At 33.5% G+C, this 19312-nt stretch overlaps 1 protein-coding gene across 1 annotated transcript; it reads right to left on the bottom strand.

Moving 5' to 3' along the window:
• Positions 1-14313: 14313 nt before the first annotated feature.
• LOC117134957 lies at positions 14314-15210 on the bottom strand. The gene is made up of 2 exons (XM_033294599.1): positions 14895-15210; positions 14314-14657 (listed from the first exon to the last, which is right to left on the bottom strand). Exons 1-2 carry the CDS (start codon positions 15117-15119, stop codon positions 14538-14540), a joined length of 345 nt encoding a protein of 114 aa, XP_033150490.1. The 5' UTR covers positions 15120-15210; the 3' UTR covers positions 14314-14537.
• Positions 15211-19312: the final 4102 nt, after the last annotated feature.

Below are 19312 nucleotides of genomic sequence, written 5' to 3'. Positions count from 1 at the left end.
CTTAAGAGATTGCAGTGAAAGAAATCTTCAAATCAAACTAAAGTAGACTGACTTTTTTTGTTTAAATACGTTGTAAACTCGTAGTTTTTAAATAATTCATGTAATTAATTAATTCATTTAGCAGAAAGCTATTAATTCTGCACTGTACTTTAGTTTTAGTTATAAATTTTAGGCTAACCACGTTCAATTTAAAAAAAATATAGTAAATGTACATTTAAATGTATTAAAAAATGTAAATCAAGCTACAAACAAAATGAAAAACTAAATTCCACAAAGTATTGTAATGATTACACATTAATATAACATAAATATTATTGTATTTTAAATACTGTAAGCACTTCCTAAGTAATGCGCAAAAATATTTTTCCAATACTTATTAGACAAATGTTTGTTAAACTGTTTAACAAATCAACAATTAAGTTACTATTGAAATAAGCACATTGTAAGTAAAGTATTTAAATACAATATTTAACTAATTTAATATGCAGAATATTGTATTTGAATATTTCGATTTGTATAATAACTTTAACGCAGATATATCAAATAGTTTAAATAACAATTTGTACACTTGTATTGCAAAACAAATCAAATCTAACAAAACATAAAAGCAGAGTAATTGTAAAAATTAAAGTAAATATTTGTTAAAAATAAATAATTAGAGCCTCAAAGTAAAGATAGTAGAGCAATTCTAAAACGATTTTATTAATTAATGTTAACTAATGCAGCAGATTATTTGTATTTGAACTACAAGACTGCCTTATCTTGAAATATCTATATATGTATAAACTATTGTTTATAAGTGCTCAAGTGCTTAGCAAAATTATTGTATTTTATAACAATTTAAAGTCAATCATAACTAGCTCTCTTAATAACAATTGTGCTGTTAAAAAAAAAACCTATGCCAAGGCTTAAGCCGAAAAGTACAAATGGCCTGCAGCCTAGAAGTAAAAAAAAAAGAAGCTAAATACAATGCAAGCATAACAATGGGCAAATGGTTAAACTAAGCGGCTAAACAAATAGAAGGCAGCAAGCAATTTCAACATTTTCCTACAATTGACACCAGCCAGTGAGCAAAAAAAAAATGAAATGAAAGCCAGAAAACAAAAAACAATGGCAAAAGGCCAACGGTGTAAAGTGCGCTTTTTGGCACTTCAAATAGTACTAACATGGCTTATAGACAATTCAAATCAACACCAGGCTGAATCCACATGTCGTTTTAATCAAAAATGGCGCAACGGATTATCCGCTAGCTAAACAACACGGCTCAAACCCCAAATAGCGAGCAGCGAGTCCTGTGTGTGTTGACAATTGTTTCGAGCTGTGGTAGTCACTTACTCGTTATAACAATTAAATGCGCGTTTGAGTGCAGACCGAGGCCTGCTTAGGCTATAAACATGTGTTCAACGTTTTTTTCCAGCCGCTTGCGAATTTATTGAACCGCAGCAAATGTCATTGATGTCATCATCATCAACAGCAGCAGCAGCAAGCGCAGCCATGTTCGTGTCCGCATCCCATATCCGTATCTTTTTATTAGCAACAAGTTTTTTTTTTTTAATATCGAACAGCAGCAGGAGCTCTCAGTAGAGCCGTAGACAATGCCAGAGCAGAGCATCAAGTACTACTACCTATAACAATGGGCACCCTAGCTAGCTGCTGCTCCTATAGCACTTGCATATGTCCTGATCTTTAATATGCCGCGCTGTATTTTTATGTGTTTTCTTTTTTATTTTCAATTTTATAGCGTGTACAATATTTTTTGCTATCGCTTTATCATTCACACTTGAAGTTGTTTAAGAAATGCAATTTTAAGGCAAATATAAATTTATATATTTATTGATTATTTACTCTGCGTGTGTGAATTTTCCATTATTAATTTTAATTACATTTTTTGTTTTTTTTTTTTTTTTTTGTGTTTTTTTTTTTTTTATTGTGTTTTTTTTTTTTATTGTTGAAACGTATATAATATTTTTTATTATTAAAATTCGTTGTTTTGTTATTGATTTAAGACACTTTATAATTAAACAATGTGTTTATATAAATAATATATGTATATTTTAAATATACTAGCAAAAGTTTTAAAGCGCAAATTGAATTGAAATAATTAAAGTGTGCATACACTTTTTTTAAAGTTTTCTTCAATAATATAAATTTAATTTAAAAAAATGTTAAAAAAAAATTCTAGTAAAACTAGTAATACCAATGAATATATTTCAGCATATGCTGCTAGTAGAAATCAAAATAATATTTGATCTCACATAAAAAATGTTCAAAACCAAATTAAATTGTTTAGAAAATTAAAAATATTAAATAACTAAATAAATAATAATAAGCATAAGACTTAATAATATTTCAGCACATGTATTGAAATTTTAGCTAAAGCATATTCAATAATTGAACTACTTTTAAATAAAAATATTTACCAATCTTCAGTTGCCATAAACTGTAAATGATTTAAGTGCCAGCAGCTCGCCCAATCGCAAAATAATCTCAAGATTTTTCTTTATTACTTCTTATAGCGATTATGAATTAAATACATCCGTTTTTACGCTGTGTGTGCGTGTGTGTGTGTGAAAGTGTAGCTGCCTGTCTAAGGATCTAAGGATTGGCAATTGGGTGCGAGCGTTAGAGCGAGTTAGCGCATGTGGAAATAAATCAACTGCATGTCCGTTTGGGCTGTTTGTATTTTATTGTTGCGTTTTTAAGTTTTACGGAATTTTTAATTTATGTGCACAATACTTCATTGTTAAGAGTTATATTTCTTCCTTGAGGCGAATATAAAAATATCTAAGAATATAAAATATCAGCAAATGGGGCGTCAAGCGTCAGGACAAAAATTATGATGTATGTGCAATAAATAATCCCAAATAAATAAATTATCAGCATAGTTTTTGAAACGGGTTTAGAAGCCAGAGGCTAGACCATGGGCTGTATTTATTTGTTGACGTCTTTGGGCTGCTGCTGCTGCACCTTAACCCATTATGCACATACATATTTTTCACGGCGGTTTTACAGATTTACAGGGGTGTTAATGTCTGTCGCCTTGTTAGTTTGCCAAGTTCCTTTTTTTTTTTTTTGGTTGCTCCTGCGCAATCCTGTGGCTGCTCATAAATCAACGCTTGATTTGGCGACTGCCTTATGTGTGTGTGTGTGTGTGTGTGTGTGTGTCTATGAATTCTTTTGTCTATTTGCCTAGCATACACGGCATTCTTTTGTTTTAAATACGCCAAATATACTCATCGCTCTGGTCTCATCACCTTCCCACTTTTTCTCTATTTATACAGCCATTTTTGCCATTGGCTACGAGTCGAGGTTAACCCGTTTAACCCTTGGCAACTGCTTCTGGTTAACCACACACACACACACACACACACACACACACACACATAACTAACATTTTTCCATTTGCGGGACATATGTATTATTTTCACGACAACCGAGGTCAACCTTTTCCATGTTCCATTGGCTTCCATGTGGCGGGATGGAGTCAGCGCAGCTCTAAATGCAAATTTAATTCGCATTATTTGCTTTTATTCGCATGTGCAAGCATTTAATATGTAATTTAGCTTTTAACTAGTAATAAATTATATACGCTCAAAAGAAAACCAAAATCAGTTTGGTGTTGAATTTTAGAAGCAACAAAGTTTGTTTTTAGTCAAACTAGTTACATGTTTATGCATAAAATTATTTAGTATGAATATTATTATTTTATAATAGATTTAAGGCTAATCTGTAGACTTTTCTATGAGGCATACTTAATAAGAAGTTTGTATTTTTAAAAATGAACTTAGTAAAAACTAAATAGTTTGGATTTTAATTTGTTATTTCTCAGTTTAAAAAGTATGAAATATACAATTGATTATATAAAAATATAATATTTATGAATTAATTTTATTTAATAACAATGTTATTGTATAAAATTATAGTTATTGTATTTGAAACTCTTGATTTTCTTACATTCTAATTTTTGTTTTTTTTTGTCATCACTTCGAGACTTTGCTTAAGTGTTGAATAGGCATGAAAAGTAAGTAATGTTATTTGATTTACAACAAATAGTTAATAAACATTTTGCTTTATATGCAGCCCTTCTTTAATATTTTTTTAAAATATTTAAGATTTTTTTAGAGAAGTCCTAGACATATTCTATTTTTGTGGAACGCTAATATTTTTAAGTAATTTATTTAAAAGCCAGTGCAATATTATATATTAGAAATAAGTACTATGTATAAGTAGTAAGTAATATTAAAGATAAAGTAAAGAAACATGTTTTTTACTAGCTCAGTGAAATAATTATAGAATATGTAAATTTTATTTTATTTGATAAAACATTGTTGTAATTATAAATATTTCGTTGAGCTAGTAAAGTAATATAGCGAAAAATTCTGTCGCTTTTGCAATCGATAACATGCATTAGAAAATTCTACAATTTATTTATTTTTAGTTGAAAAACTATGTGCAATTTAATATGTTCGAGCGCTAAGCTATGTAAACCACTCGGATACCCCTCACCTTAGCTATGGGGTGACCTCAGTGGCGTTGCATGTCGTGTAATATATATTTCCCGTTCTCTCGATCCCGTTGTTGTTGTTGAGTTTTATTTTTCACAGTCCGGTCAACATTTTCAACGTAAGTGTGCTTTGTCGCAATGTCGTAAATAAAGTCGGGGCAGCAGCCCCGGGTCTCATCGCATTGGAATTTATGTGCGTTGATTTATTTGCTGTTAGCGATTTATTGCTGCCGCAGGATGAGCGCAGCAGAGAGAGCGCGCACACACACACACACACAGGATGCGTATTGGGCATGTCCTGGTTTTGTACAAATCTGTGCGCCCTATGAACGGGGCTTGGTTATTAAGTTTTTAATTTATGACCATGTGAAATGGCAACGCGCGTTTGACTAAAATTATATTTTAATTGAGCGTCTGCTAGAGCTGCCAGCTGATGTCCTTTCGCCTAACGACCAACAGCCACGCCCACTAGCTGTCAAATAAACGCGCCATGGCTGTCAACTTGACAAGCTTAAACAAAAATATTGAAATTATTATGATTTTCGTTGACGCTGGCTACGAAAATATATTAAATTTTTTTTTTTTGTAGACACCGCATGTCGACCGCAGACACACGCAAATATTCTAATTTCTTTGCACAAAAATAATAAAAATAAAATAGCAGAAATATTTTCTAAACTTGCACCCTCGCCTCAAATAAAAATTCTCACACTTGAGAGCTTCTCGTTTTTGGCCCACAGGCTGCCAAAATGAAATTATATTTTATGTGCTTTGGGTGTGTTTGTTTGTTCGCTTGTTGTTGTAGTTACTGTTATTGTTGGGAGGCATACCTTTTTTTTTACCCTGATCTTTCGCCCTGAGCGCTGCTGGGTAAACTCTGGAATCACATTAAGCAAACATTTAAATTTAATTTCGCATGTAATGAGGCATTTGTTTGTTTATTTTTTACACCCCCGTAAAGTTGAGTGCGAGCGACTGACTGCTGGTCGAACTGTTATTTTGTGATTTAAGCATTAAACTTTAGCCTACAGTCTTTAAGGTTCATTAAGCCCAAATGGCAACACCTTCAAGTTGAAGCTGTCAACGAACTGACAATGGACCACTTCAAGTTTTAAGCTAACTGACACACTCGGCAAATATGTTACTTAACATATTTATCATACTTATGCCGAATGGGCTCAAATGCTTCCTGGTCTGAAGCAGTGCAGCAAGTAAATGACTTTCCACAAAGAACTTAAGAGCAACTAAAGCGTAAATATTGCAAATTTGTGAGTGAGCAGCAGAAGAGTTGTGGAAAATATAAATTTAAATTAAATGCATGCGAAAATATCGTATTTTTTTTTTATAATTAACATTAATTGCTAACATGCTAAGATCTATTGATTAATTAAAAATAAATAATTTTAAATCATTAATTAAAAAAGCTAAAAGCAACACAAATAATACATAATTTAAAAAATTCTAATTTAAGCCTAATAATTTTAATAATAAAGGAATTATAGATTTGGCAAGTAAATTAATTAATCTAGAATTTCCGAATCAGGCCACATGGCCTTATAGTGAGAAGAAGCTGCGCTGCTTTTGTTCGCTAGTCTCACACACACACACATTGATCTCACTGCACGAATCAAAGTTGAGAGCGCAAACTTCTCAGAGACCAGTCAATGCTGCTGCTAGTGAGAGAGCAGCGCTGCTTTCTTTCGCTTGCGCTCGATCGCTCTTCGCTGCTGCTGCAACTGAACGAGAGCGTCGCTGCATCTTACGGTGCTTTGCTTATCTCTTTGCGCTGCGCGTGGGAACTAAACTGACTTAAGCTATGCCAATCAAACTGATTTAAGCACAATTAAAATCAAAGCTTTGAACTTGCATAAAACAATGTTCTTATTTGCAGAATAACTTAATTATTGATTTGTAACATAGGTTTATAATTAATAAGTGAACCTGTACATTATGCTTTCAGTTCGAGCAGCAAGTACTTAAAATACAAATAGTAAGCTAGTAGCTTATAAATGTTGTTATTTATTATAAATCATTCAAAATTCAACCATTGCTTACTTACTTAGCTTATAATAATTCTTTAAATATATTTAAGCTAACGAATTTGGTTAATTAAAGTTAATTAAAACTTTTATAAATCCCTTCACAATATTTAATTATTAACTTACTCTTTGAGCTACCCTCGCTTGGAAAACATTTACAAGCGCAATGCGAATATTCTAAGTCAATTTGAGAAATCCATTAGTCTATGGCTCATTAAATCAAAAATAGTCTGCTCCATTTTGCTAATGGACACCAACACACACACACACGCAGACACACACATACTTATATATAAAACGCCATCTTGAAAGTTGACTAATTTTTTTGCTGCTTTGTTTTAGGGGCGAGCGCAGCAGCAGCAGCTACAAATCACAGTTTGGCATTGTTTTTGTTGCGCGTTCGCTGTGGCAGCCACTTAAGCCAACACCAATGACAGCAAAAGACACAAGAGAGACAGAGAGAGAGAGCGAGAAAAAATATATGCGCAGAATTTGTGAAAATTTAAAATAGCACACAATTTAGCTAATTGGCGCGGGGGCATATTACTGGGTAGAACCGTAAGCATGACTGACAGCCCCCAGCACATATAATCATAAAAAAAGTGATGATGATGATGAGCATGTGCTAAGTGTGTGGACTGTCTCTGTGTGTGGGTGTGTGTGTGTGCTAATGCGCCATCCAATCCACACCTGCTAATTTTGCATAGGTGCAAAAAAAAGGGATAAAAGCAAACAACAACAACAAACTGGCATCGCATGCGCATAAAAGGGGTAAAAATATAAGCAGCAGGCGCAAAAAAACTATCAGCCCAAATAACTAATACGCTTTGCTCTGCAATTTATTTAACAATTTTTTATAACTTATATGTTGCATATAAAAATTTATAGCTACAATAATTGAAATATCTTTATGCTTAAGTCATATTCATTTGTTGAAAGCAGCAACCCAAATATCTAATACGCTTTACTCTACAATATATTTGCATTTTTTTGTAGTAAGCAATTAAATTTAAATCTTAATTTTAATTTATTCTATGCGTATACACTTTGCTCTTCTATTTAATAACAGCGCACACTTTGTTTATAATTAATATGAGCAATTTATGAATTTATAGCTTCAATATTATAATTTAGAATATTCATAGAATTTATTTATCACATTCTTTTTAGAATTAAATACATTGTAAGAATTTAGCATAGCTAAACTAGTTGATACGCTTGCTCTACAATTTAGCGACAAATTGTTTAATTTATAAATTTATATATTATATTATATGTATATGTAAGTTTCATACAAAAATCAAAGCACTCTTCATATATAGAGTATAGAGCACTGCCTTGCAGCAACCCCCACATACAAATTTTTAATATGTATGAAAAAAATGTATGAAAAAATATAAAAAACAAATACAAAAGCTTATCAAAATGTGTGCAAAATTAGCTGATGATGAGATGTGCTGTGTTTAATGGCCATAATTTAAAATGTTGCCTGCTGCTTAAAGTTCAATGAAAAAAAATACAGCAAGTACTTTATATTTTATAATTATTATTTATTATTAAAAATTGCTTGCAAGTAAATCATTTTTGACTTATGTGCGCAGCTCAAATATATTTTTAATATTTGAACTTTTGCGGTTTCGAGACTTGCAGTCATGAGCGCTAATTACATTTTAATGTAAATTAATGAATATGCGCACTTAACTTGGCCACAAGCTCTTGGCCGTCTGTCTGTCTGTCTGTCTGTCCGGTGTGTTCCAATTCTTTTTCTGAGTCAGAGACTTGGCCACTTGGCTCATTAGCCAAGTCGTCAAAGCGCTTTCAGCGCAGACTTCAACTTGAACAGTTTGATAAATGATTTAAATAAATGATGTTTGCTTGCGAGTTATTGCCAAATTGACAGCTTAAGCGTTTGATACGCTTTATAAGCAAAAATTTCTCTGCTTTGTTAAACTTAGCCTCAACATTTTAACACATTATTTAATTGGATTACAAAATTTGCGCTTGTTAGTTATTTCCGCTAAGAAAATAGCCGTATGCATGCTCTGCCTGCATTCTTATTATAATTCTCATTTTAATTTAATTCTTTTTGGCTTGTTGGCTTGCTGCTGCTTGTTAACAAATTTTATGCATTTCTTAACTTTTACAGAAAGCAAGAAAGCAACGACGACGAGTTAACGAGCAAACCGCATACAACTTGCTTATTATTATTATTATTATTTGCGCGGGTTCCTATTTCTTTTGGATGCACAAGCTCTGGCTCTGGCTCTGGCTGCTTGGAAGGTGGCCAGCATTGTGGTTATCATAGTTTAACAAGTTTTCAAAGAGCATAAAATTTCTTTGGCCTGAGCCCTGGCCAGCAGCTAAATGGGAAAATGCTGAAAATGCGTGCATAAAACTTTTTATCGTCAGCACCCAGCAAAATGCTGGAAAATATTTTATTAAAAGCAGCCTTGTCTTCGTCCCAACCACCCAACCACCCATCCCAGCACCCCCTCCCTTGGATGCAGGTGTATTGTCCAAGCTGTCGTCATTTTGTTTGGCCAGCGCGCTTGCATTTTGTTAATTTGTGCAGCAGCGTAAAAGCCAAAAAGAAAGTCGCCTTCATCTTCAGAAATGCATTTCTGCGGTTTTTTCTATGTGTGTGTGTGTGTCCTTGTTGCTGCCAGGATACCTTATTTTGAGTAACGCTATTCTGCTGTTTTTCTACCTTTTGCTTTTTTATTTTTATAAATACAAAATGCGCTGTCGCCGCTCATACAACTAATACTCATGGCTATATTTGTTAGCGGGTAGCTTAACATTTATAAGCAAGTTGTTCTTGAAATCAATTGCATTAGTTAATATTTGCCTTTTGCTTGCAAACAAATCAAGCACAGTGTGCATTGCTTAGTCTAACTGTAACTCTCGCAGCTGCGTTGCCTGCTTTTGCTATGCTTAGAGTACAGACTGTAACTGCAGCTCATAGCATTTTACTCTCGCAGCAAGAAAAAAAATGCATGCTTGCTTTGTATACTTGCATTAGTAACTGTAACTTTAGCTCTTAATATTTTACGCTCGCAGTAAGAATAAAACACATGAGAATACTAACTTCAGCTCTTACTATTTTTTGTTGCCAGCAACAAACGCGAGCTGCCTGGCGCAGTTATGAGATCGACCTCTCTTTAAATTTAAAAACGCATGCCTACTCGCTCTAACTAACACATAGCTTAGATTGCAGGTACATTCTTGTGCGAAAGTCCAAGAGTGCGCTAACGATTTGCTGCTAGCGATCAAGCTCTCTTTAAATTCGGCAGGCTCACATTTAAGTGTCTGCGCTCTTGCTCTAACTAAGACTGAGCTATGTGTCTGTATGCAAGTTCAAGAGTGCGCGCTCTTTGACGAATTTTAAGTAAGAGCAGCTAAAAGTTCAGTTGAGTGCGCGCTTTACTTGACAGCTGACCGCGAGTGCAATTAATTGACAATAAATTGTGTTTAATGCGCAAACTGCAAGTTATTAACAAAAGTATGTATTATAATTGTTTACTACACATAAAATACACATATTTATATATTTATAAGTATAAGTATGTGTTTACAGCCTACACTGCAGCTGAGCATACCCAGCAGCTAGTTGCGCGCTCAGCTGTACTTGCTGTTGTTGTTGTTGCTTATTGCACTGCTCAGCAAGCAAAATGAATTCATAATTAGATGACACCATCCGTGCGTAAATAATAATTTTTGCCCGTATATACAAGTTTTTTTATTTTTTATTTGTTGCTGCGTGTGCTATCCTGCTCTTCTAGTTAGTTAAAACGCGCGAATGAGTTTTCTTAAGTTGCCTATTCCCCCATCTCTAGCTGCGCCAACTTTTGTGGCACTGCGAGAGTGTCCTGCTGCTCGGGAGGCGCATTGTGTAGCACAAATTTGTGGCGGCAAAAGTTTTTTCTCCCAGCTCGTTTTTTTTTTTTGTAAGCCTGGCAATTTCTTTTGGCTCCGTTTGTAAGGTTGAGCAACTTTTAATAGCATATAAAGTAGCAACAATTAATATACACTAACATTAGACTTAAGTGCGCTTAGCTAAAAGGCTATAAGAGCAAATTATAAAATATTATATGTTTATATGACAAATTATATATTTTGATTGACTTAAGCGCATTTGTAATTCGTTTTGATGCTGTCGCTTTTCTGCCATTGGCGCATTTAACTTTCTTTTTGTTTTCACATTTCCTCATTTTTTCTACGCTTATTTTTGTGCCAAGTTGCGTTGCTTCATATCAAACGTAGCTTCAGCTCCTCCAGCTCCTTCGTCTATTTATTTGCAGTTTGGCTGCTCTTCTTCCACTTGTTCACTTTACTTCTGTGCTGTACTCTCTGTTCTGTTTTGTTCGGTTTGTTTCTTTATCGCGCATTTACCAAGTGCCAAAGTTTTCTCGTTATAAGTTTTGTAGCCTTTTGTGTGTGTGCGTGTGTCTGTCTCTCAGTCTCTATGTGTATGTGTGTGTGTGCTCTCGCGCTCATCTCGCAGTTTGCAGTTTTCGCTCTGAGCTTTTTGCAAAGCGTCGAAAACTTTCGATATTTCTTCAAAGTTTATGAGCGAATTTTGGAAGCAGCAGCCAAGGCGTGGGAGTTGAGCAGCTTGTAGTGTGTTAAAAAAATAATATTATATTATTTTATTGTTGTTTGGTTTGCCGCATAACTTTATGCCAAACACTACTTTTTTGGGTTCGCATTATCCTGGGCTAAAGTTTGCAGCGCGACTGCTGCCCCTCCCAGCCCCGCCGAACTCTGCGCCAGCCAAAACATAACGGAAGTCAAAGTCTTGTGCATTTGCCGCAGCGGCCATAACTTTAGCTCCATTTGCTATGCTGCTGCCATTTCGCTGCTGCTGCTGCTGCTGCAGCGAGGACAACAAGGCTACGCCCGTAAGTGTTGCCTGCAAGCCAGATAAGCCAAAAAGTATTTTGCAGTTTCATCAACAACCAACCGACCAACAAATGCAAAAGTGCAGTTTAAATTCGCGCAAATGAGTTGCGAAAAATACAGAAAAGTGCTGCAGTTCAATAAAATAGATTGGGGATATCTGTAAGGATATTTATATTGCAGTAAAGCTTTGACATTTGTTTGTGATTTTAAATAGTTTTAGAACTTAATAAATGAGCAAAGAAAATACCTAAAATATTGGGGTTTAATGTATTAAAGTTAGAATTTGAAAAATTGACTAGGAAGCATAAAAATAAATTAATTAATTTATAAATTAAGACTCCCAAAAAATAATGCAACTCTCTTATTATTTTGAAAAGCAGCTTAACTATTAAATAATGTTTAGTTATTAAAATATTTAACATTAAATTACCAATTAATTGAGAAATTTATTGTAATATAACAAAAAACAAAATTTTTTAAATGAAAGCTGCAATTTTTTTCAATTTATATTTATTAATTTCATAATCAAGCTTAAGATGTTTATGCAATTAAAATTGAAATTAGTGCGCGCAGTAATTTTAATTTATTAAAATAAGCTCAGTATTTTTTTAAATATTTATTTGTTGCTATGTTTATTAATTGAAAATGTTGCAGCTGTTTTTATTAATTAATTATATAACAATTTAAAAGCTTTGAAAAATATATTAAGGCTCAGCTTGCTTAATTCAATTGTGCATCGGCATACGCATACTTATGCGACTGACTGTGCATTAATTTATGCATTTAAAGGCGCCACTCACAATAATTGGCAAAACACGAAACACTATCATAGCTCTAGCAATATTACAAAACATTAAATAAACATGCATATAAACGTGTGTGTGAGCAATTAATTTGCCTTAACTGCGCAAAAGTAATAAATAAACAATAATTGTAGGTAATCATTTTTGCGCACTACTCTAAAGAGGCGCTGTTGGCTGGTGGTGGGCGTGGCTGCAAGATTTATGCATGGCAGGAACTAATTTTCAAGGTCATTAGTATGAATGCAGGCGGGAAACTCAAATACAAACTGAATACTGAAACTGTCAGTTGGCATCCTTTTGTTGTTAATGTTTATCATAATCATAACAATAGACCAAAACACAGTTGGGCCAACTGACTATTGTTGTTGTTGTTGTTGCTCAAGCGTAACCCATAAATAGTAGACGGCAGTCAAAACAATTGCACAGACGATGACGACGACGACGACGACGACGAGGACGAGACAATAACAAGGCAAATCGACGGCAATCGATAGGCACTTTGATATGGGGCTCAACACACTCACGCCTCATGCCACCCACTTGGGGGGCAGTCTGTAGTTAACTATTGTCCTTTTTGCAGGCGTGCAGCAAATGGTTTAACTTCCGCTTTTTGGGCTTTGTCGCTGGAAATTACGGAAATTATCAATAAATATGCGAGGCCAGTTGCACAACCACGAGCTGCACCCCACACCCCCCACCCCCCAGTCCAGCAGCCACTTTTAGTAGCGAATTTTGTCATTTTTGTGCCTCGTTTCTGATTTTTATGCTGCAAAGCGCGTCTATGTGTGTATGTGTTTGTTTGTGTGTGTGTAGCGGAAGCATCATTATCATAAATTATCATTTTGTAGGAATTGCATCCGTTGTTGACCTCTACACCATCCACCCAACCCACCCACCAGCAACAACAATCAGCAGCCATAACATTGACAATTTCAATTGCCCAGTTGCCAACACTAAAATTTCACTGCATTCTTTTCATTTTATCCCAATACTATTTATTTACGATTTGCCATTTGTCATTGCTGCCGCCCCCTCCCCCAGCCCACGCCCTCAAATATTTTTGCAGCTTTAATTTATTGGCTAACCAGCGAGTAACCAATGGCCATATATCTAATGCTTTAACTATTACATATGAAAAATTAGCTGCATTTAAATTTAATACAATTTTCAATTGTTAAAGTTTATTTTATGCGGATTTAAATGCTTGCATTATTGTTATAATTTAAATAAATAATATTACATTTGGCAATTATTTTGTGTATTTTATTACGAAAACTTTGCTTTTAAAATAAAAAGTTTTGAAATTATTTAAATTAACTGCAAGTTCAACTACAAAATTTTTAAATATTTTTTTTTATTAATTTTTCTTTTAAAAATTGTATGCAAAAAATATTTAGAAATATTTTAGACTCAATTAAATAAAATAAACAATACCTAATAATTTTGGTTAAAAAATTACTGCTTTAAAAATGTAAAATAATTATATGGCAGCCAGTTATAAAAAATAAATAATATTTTAGACTTAAAAAAAAATATAATATAAAATAAACAATGTTTAATACTTTTGTTTCAAAACTACTGTTTTAATTATAAATAATTATAAAATAATCAACATAAATTAATGAGCGACCAAACAACACACAGGACATGCCTATTTATTTATTATATATTGTGGTCTGCGCAAAATGATTAAATGAACTACTTAAAATTAAAATCAATTCTAGCTGAACCAAATATATAAATGTTTTTTTTTAAGCAAAATATTGACAGTCATGATTAAAAAAAAGTATTTTAAAAATATTTAATAGTTTTTTTAGAGTGTAAAAAAAAGATATGTCAAAAATAAATAATAGTTTATACTTTTTATGAAGAAATAGTGCTTAACAAATTTAGTTAACATATTAAAGCACAAATATTAACTATTAATTAAATAAATGCGCTTTAAAAATGTGTAGCACTTTTTCATATTATTACAAATTAGCATAACTAATAATTAATATACGCAGTAGCATTGAAAAAAAAATTTATTTGATTATATGAAAAATATATATTTTATTTGTATTTGCTTTTCAGCCGAAAGTCACGTATATCGCGTGAATGATTCAGAGAGTTGACAGATGGGAGAGTACGCTGATTATGGAACGTGATTGAGGCCGCTGGATGATGGAGGCCAATAGACATAAAAGGCAACGGCAAACGGTAAGTCGATGATTCATGTATAGAAATCAAGCTGGGATTGCTGATTGCTGATGGGAATTGCATTGATATGCAGCCTTGCATGCCAGCACGTCAGACAACACGTGGCAGCCTTAGCTGCTTGAAGGTCTTGATCCATTGTGTGAATATGAAGCAGGCGAGCAACATTAGCTCGTAGTGCAGATAGAGCAGCAAGCCCGTCAAAACAAAATCCTGTTTAATTAAAACGCGCTGATTAGCAAAGTTAATTAGCAGCTGCGCGAGCATCAAAAGTAAAGCGCTGCAGACAAATAAAACCAAAGCACAAATTAAATTAAATTGCCAAGCGCCAAGCAAATGCAAAGTCAACAGCGTCATGCTGACCAGCAGACCCAGCAAAGCGCAGCCTGCCAGCTTATAAGGATTCAGCTCAATAAGCAAATAGCAAAGCCACAGAATCAAGCAACAAACCAGCAGCGCCATAGCTACTGCCCACTTGATCAGCTGCATATCGTTGTTCATTAGATAAGTGCCCAAGCCCAGCGTGATCAGCTCATAGAACAAAAATACGCACAAGTAGCGCAGCTCCTGCTGCAGCAATTTTAGTTGAGCTGCAGTCAGCAGCAGCAGCGCAGCAAGGAAACAGCTCAAGGGATAGATAATGTGCTGTTCGGCAGCCACTGTAGTCAGATACATCCATTGGGGCACTGCCAGCAATATCAAGTAGACATAGACGCAGAGCGAGCGACGCACAAAGACGCGCAGCTGCAAAGGATTTCCCAATCTGCTCCATCTCCAGTGTTAGCGAATTTATAAAAATTGACTTTAAATATGTTTAATTTTATTTGGTTGAGTTGTGCACATAAATCGAAAGCCACTTGAGTCTAACTAAAATTTTTAATGCAGCGTACATGAATTTAAATTTTAGTGTCTCAAGCTTGCAGCACAATAGCTACACAAATTAAATTTAAATACAAATAATTTACCTGAATCAAATCTCATATATATAGTATTTGCTATAGCACTTGCAGCTTCTTTGGTATCTCTAAGTTTGATTAACGTTGAATTTATTTCTTAAGCTAAGCTTTGTTTCTCTCAAGAGCCATCTCTACAAGAGAAAGCCAAGCTAACCGATATAAATAGTATAGAAGAATATCTTCAAGAACGTACTAACAAAATTAACAAAATGGCCTGCCCATCGCTTAACATTTATGAAAAAATTATGTATATTTTTTGATATTACTCATTCTGATTTACTTAGGCCCTCCCAACTCGCAGCTCAAAACAGCCGCTGCTCAAATATCTAGTTCTACTAACTCCCTTAAAATATAATAATATATAATATAAAAACTAAATAATTAATACGTTTCAACGCATACATTTAGCTATTTTGCTTTCTTTCTCATTCTTCTGGTTGCTCAAATTTAAACGTATGTAAATTCTTGCATTAGCCATAAAAATTTGCTTAATATTTATATTTCGCTTTGAAATTTAAAACGCCTGCGAGCTACAATCCACTTAAAAATCAAAAAGACCAGCACCTTATGCAAATCCACTCCAAAGGACTCGACATCAATTTTGTCACTAGTTCGCTCTCTCTTTCTAACAGGCCCAGCCTTGATGCAGCCGCAAAAGTGTCAACAATTTTGTACCTCAAGTTTTGGGCCAACAAATTGAGGCCGAGGCACAGCTAAAAAAAAAATAAAATGATAGCCGAAGCCGTACGCAACATAAATGAAAAATTTGTCGCATAAGCCGACGACGATGCTGACGAGCGTATGAAGGACCATATAAGAGCACAAGGACACTTCAGCCAAAAAAATGAAAAAAAGCAACAACAACAACAACAAAATTCTGCTTTGAAGTTTGCGTGAGCTGCGGTTGGGCAGTTTGTCTCCAAGGAAATAAAAACGTAATAATAAAATCAATCTGAAGCTGAAGCTGCAGCGGCTGCTGCTGCTGTTTGGACCACGTCTGGGTCCCCAAGAGCAAGCGGCTTTAGTTTTCATAATATAAATACCAAGAGCTGAGCAGCTCAATAAAAAAAATTGAGTTCACACACCCACACACACAACAAGCAAAAAAAAAGTGAGCATATTGTGTAAAAAGATATACCACATAATGAAATAAAATAAAAGTAAAATCTCTGCTGGTTTCCATTCGTAAATTGAATTGCCAGCAACAACAACAACAACAAAATGTAAGCAGAAAACACATTTTTTAATGAAAACCAATCAAAATAAAGGCGGACAAGTCCAGACAGGACTTAAGCTCATGCCAATGTTTTTGTCTTAAATTTAATGAAAACAAAAAAGTCGCAAAATTGCAAACATTCAAGCGAGCAGCAAACTGCGAGCTATAAATATTCAAATAATAAATAATATCAATTTATTCATATTTCAAATAAAAATAAATTACAAAATATTTTTTTTAGCTTTTTAGCATTTAGTATGGTCTTAAAATTCTAACAACAATTTTGCAAAATCGTAAAATAAATATTTTTAAAATATATTTATATATAAAAAGTTATTAAAATAATAAAAATATTTATTTAAAACTGGACTGCGCGCTGTTCTTAATATTTTAAGCATTAGCTATAAAAAATACGTTAAATAAATATTTTTAAATGCAATAAAAATATTTTAAAAAATTTATAAAATTAACAAAAAATATAAAATTAAATATTTATTTAAGCTTGTTTGGCATGTTGCTAATTATTTTATGCAATATTTTTAACATTAGGTGTAAAAAATACTTTAACGCATTTACTAATATATATAAAAACTATTTAAAAAATTCTTATGAATATAACAAAGTTATTTACGCTTTTAGGCAGTGTAAAATTTATTAATTGAATTATGCAAAATATTTAAAGAATTTAATTTAATATTTTTAGCTATATTTTGAGCTTGCAATAAATTTAAAAACGCTTTGCAGAGCATTCAATTGCTTGCTTAACTAATTTTGAAACTTACGCCTGCTGCTGTCCATAATTACAAGCGATTAAAATCGGTGAGAATTTATGAAATTCCATAAATCAGCAGCGCTGTTAAAAAGAATGCATTTAAAAATGTGAAAGCTGCAAAATAAAATCTCGGCGCAATTCCTTTGACAATTATAAATTATAACGTTTGGGTTGCCATGTCAGCGCTCAAGGGTAAATTGCTTAACCGCAAAAATGTCACCAGGGGTTTTATCGGGCCACCCACCCACCCACTAGCTCGCTTATGGGCAATAAAAAATATTCGCTTACTCTAACAACATAATTATAAATTCCACCACCAAATTAAATCAGCAAATTATGGCGCGCTTTGTTGCCAGCCTCAGCCTCAGGGTGCGAATACAACCCGCAAATTTAATGCATAGTTATATATACATATATATATATAGCCCACACATAGGTGGGCTGTAATCTATTTGGAAGCCTGTCACTGCAGCTTGAAGCTTCGAAAGGTTGAAAGGTTGTTGTGGCAACCTGTTGTTGCCTTGCAGCGACCGCAATATCCTTATGCCCAATTAGTTGGATATTTGTGTGCTCAGCTGTCAAGTTGTGTGCGTGTGTGTGCGTGTTAGTTTATATGCTAACGAGCAATACGATACATAATTGGCCAACGCGTGCTTTTAAAGAAAAAAATTAAAGTTGCTCACACTTTATTTGCTAGCAAAGGGAATTAAGTGTAAATGGCAATGCAGCTTGTCAATTTCCTTTTAAATGACAAAGTTGCAAAGCTTTACTTTACTGGAAATTTGTTGCTCCCGTTTTCACTCTTTTGAAAATTCCTCATACATATTCAGCGCGCATTTTCTTTAATTATTTCTACAATATTAACATTTTATTACATAACAGCTTGCTCTATAAAATGCCTGTAACTACTAAATACAAATAAGAACTTAAAATTTTAAATTGCATCGCTTTGTAGCCTAGAATTGCTTTAAATTATTTTTAACAATTTATTAAGCTGCTCTAGCGTTTTGATTTATATTCATTTATAGCAAAAATTACTTGTTTTTTATTATTTAAGTCAATTAAGCTTTAGCATGAATATTTTTTACATAGTCAAATAAGTTTGTCGATATTTATTAGTTTTTGGAAAATCTTTTTAAAATCTTACTATATTGCAAAGTAAAACTTTTTATTGCTTAGAATGTCGCTATATAAAATTTCTATAGCTCAAATATCTCTCAGAGCTTAGCCTGAAGTCTCACAACAACTAAAACACTTAGTTTGAAGATTAATTTGAAATTCTGAATAATATAAAATTTCTAAATAGAAATATTTTCATATAAATGTATATGATGATGAATTCAACACCTTGCTTAGAATTTTGCTGTGCGAATTATTGATGCTCTATCTTTAAATATAAACTTTCGAATGCAAGTTTATAGCCAAAGGCATTAACTTAACTCAGCACATTTTAATTTTACATAAATCCAGCATAAGCAACTTAAAATAATTTTTTATAAATATTGCTACATCAAAAATACATTGAAAGCCAAAATAATTAGAATTATATATAACAAATACTGCTGCTTGCTTTTGTTAAGCGCTCATTTGAAAAGTTAACTTTTATGTGAGCATAAGCTTCATTTCAAATTAAATTATGAGCCACCCTCCAGCCAGTGCCACCCTACGCTGATTCTTTGAGCAGCGGCTTAGAACAAACACACAACCTGTTAATAGATGGCAGATAAAAAAAAATACGAAAGCAAGGCAAAGGCATAAAAAATAAAATCATCAACTTTAAATCTAGCAATTTACAACTGTTATACGCAAGGCCAAAGCTGAGCTGAGCTGCATTCAAGCGTTGATAAGCAGTAGCAAGAAGCGGCAAGTGGGGGGAGGGAGACGTTAGGTAGGTAAAAGCGGATTTGGCAACATATTTACAGGC

The sequence above is a fragment of the Drosophila busckii genome, chromosome 2L (genome assembly GCF_011750605.1).
Source record: "Drosophila busckii strain San Diego stock center, stock number 13000-0081.31 chromosome 2L, ASM1175060v1, whole genome shotgun sequence".
Taxonomy (NCBI): domain Eukaryota; kingdom Metazoa; phylum Arthropoda; class Insecta; order Diptera; family Drosophilidae; genus Drosophila; species Drosophila busckii.
The sequence above is the reverse complement of the archived record's forward strand: the minus strand, read 5'-3'. Positions and strand labels throughout refer to the sequence as shown.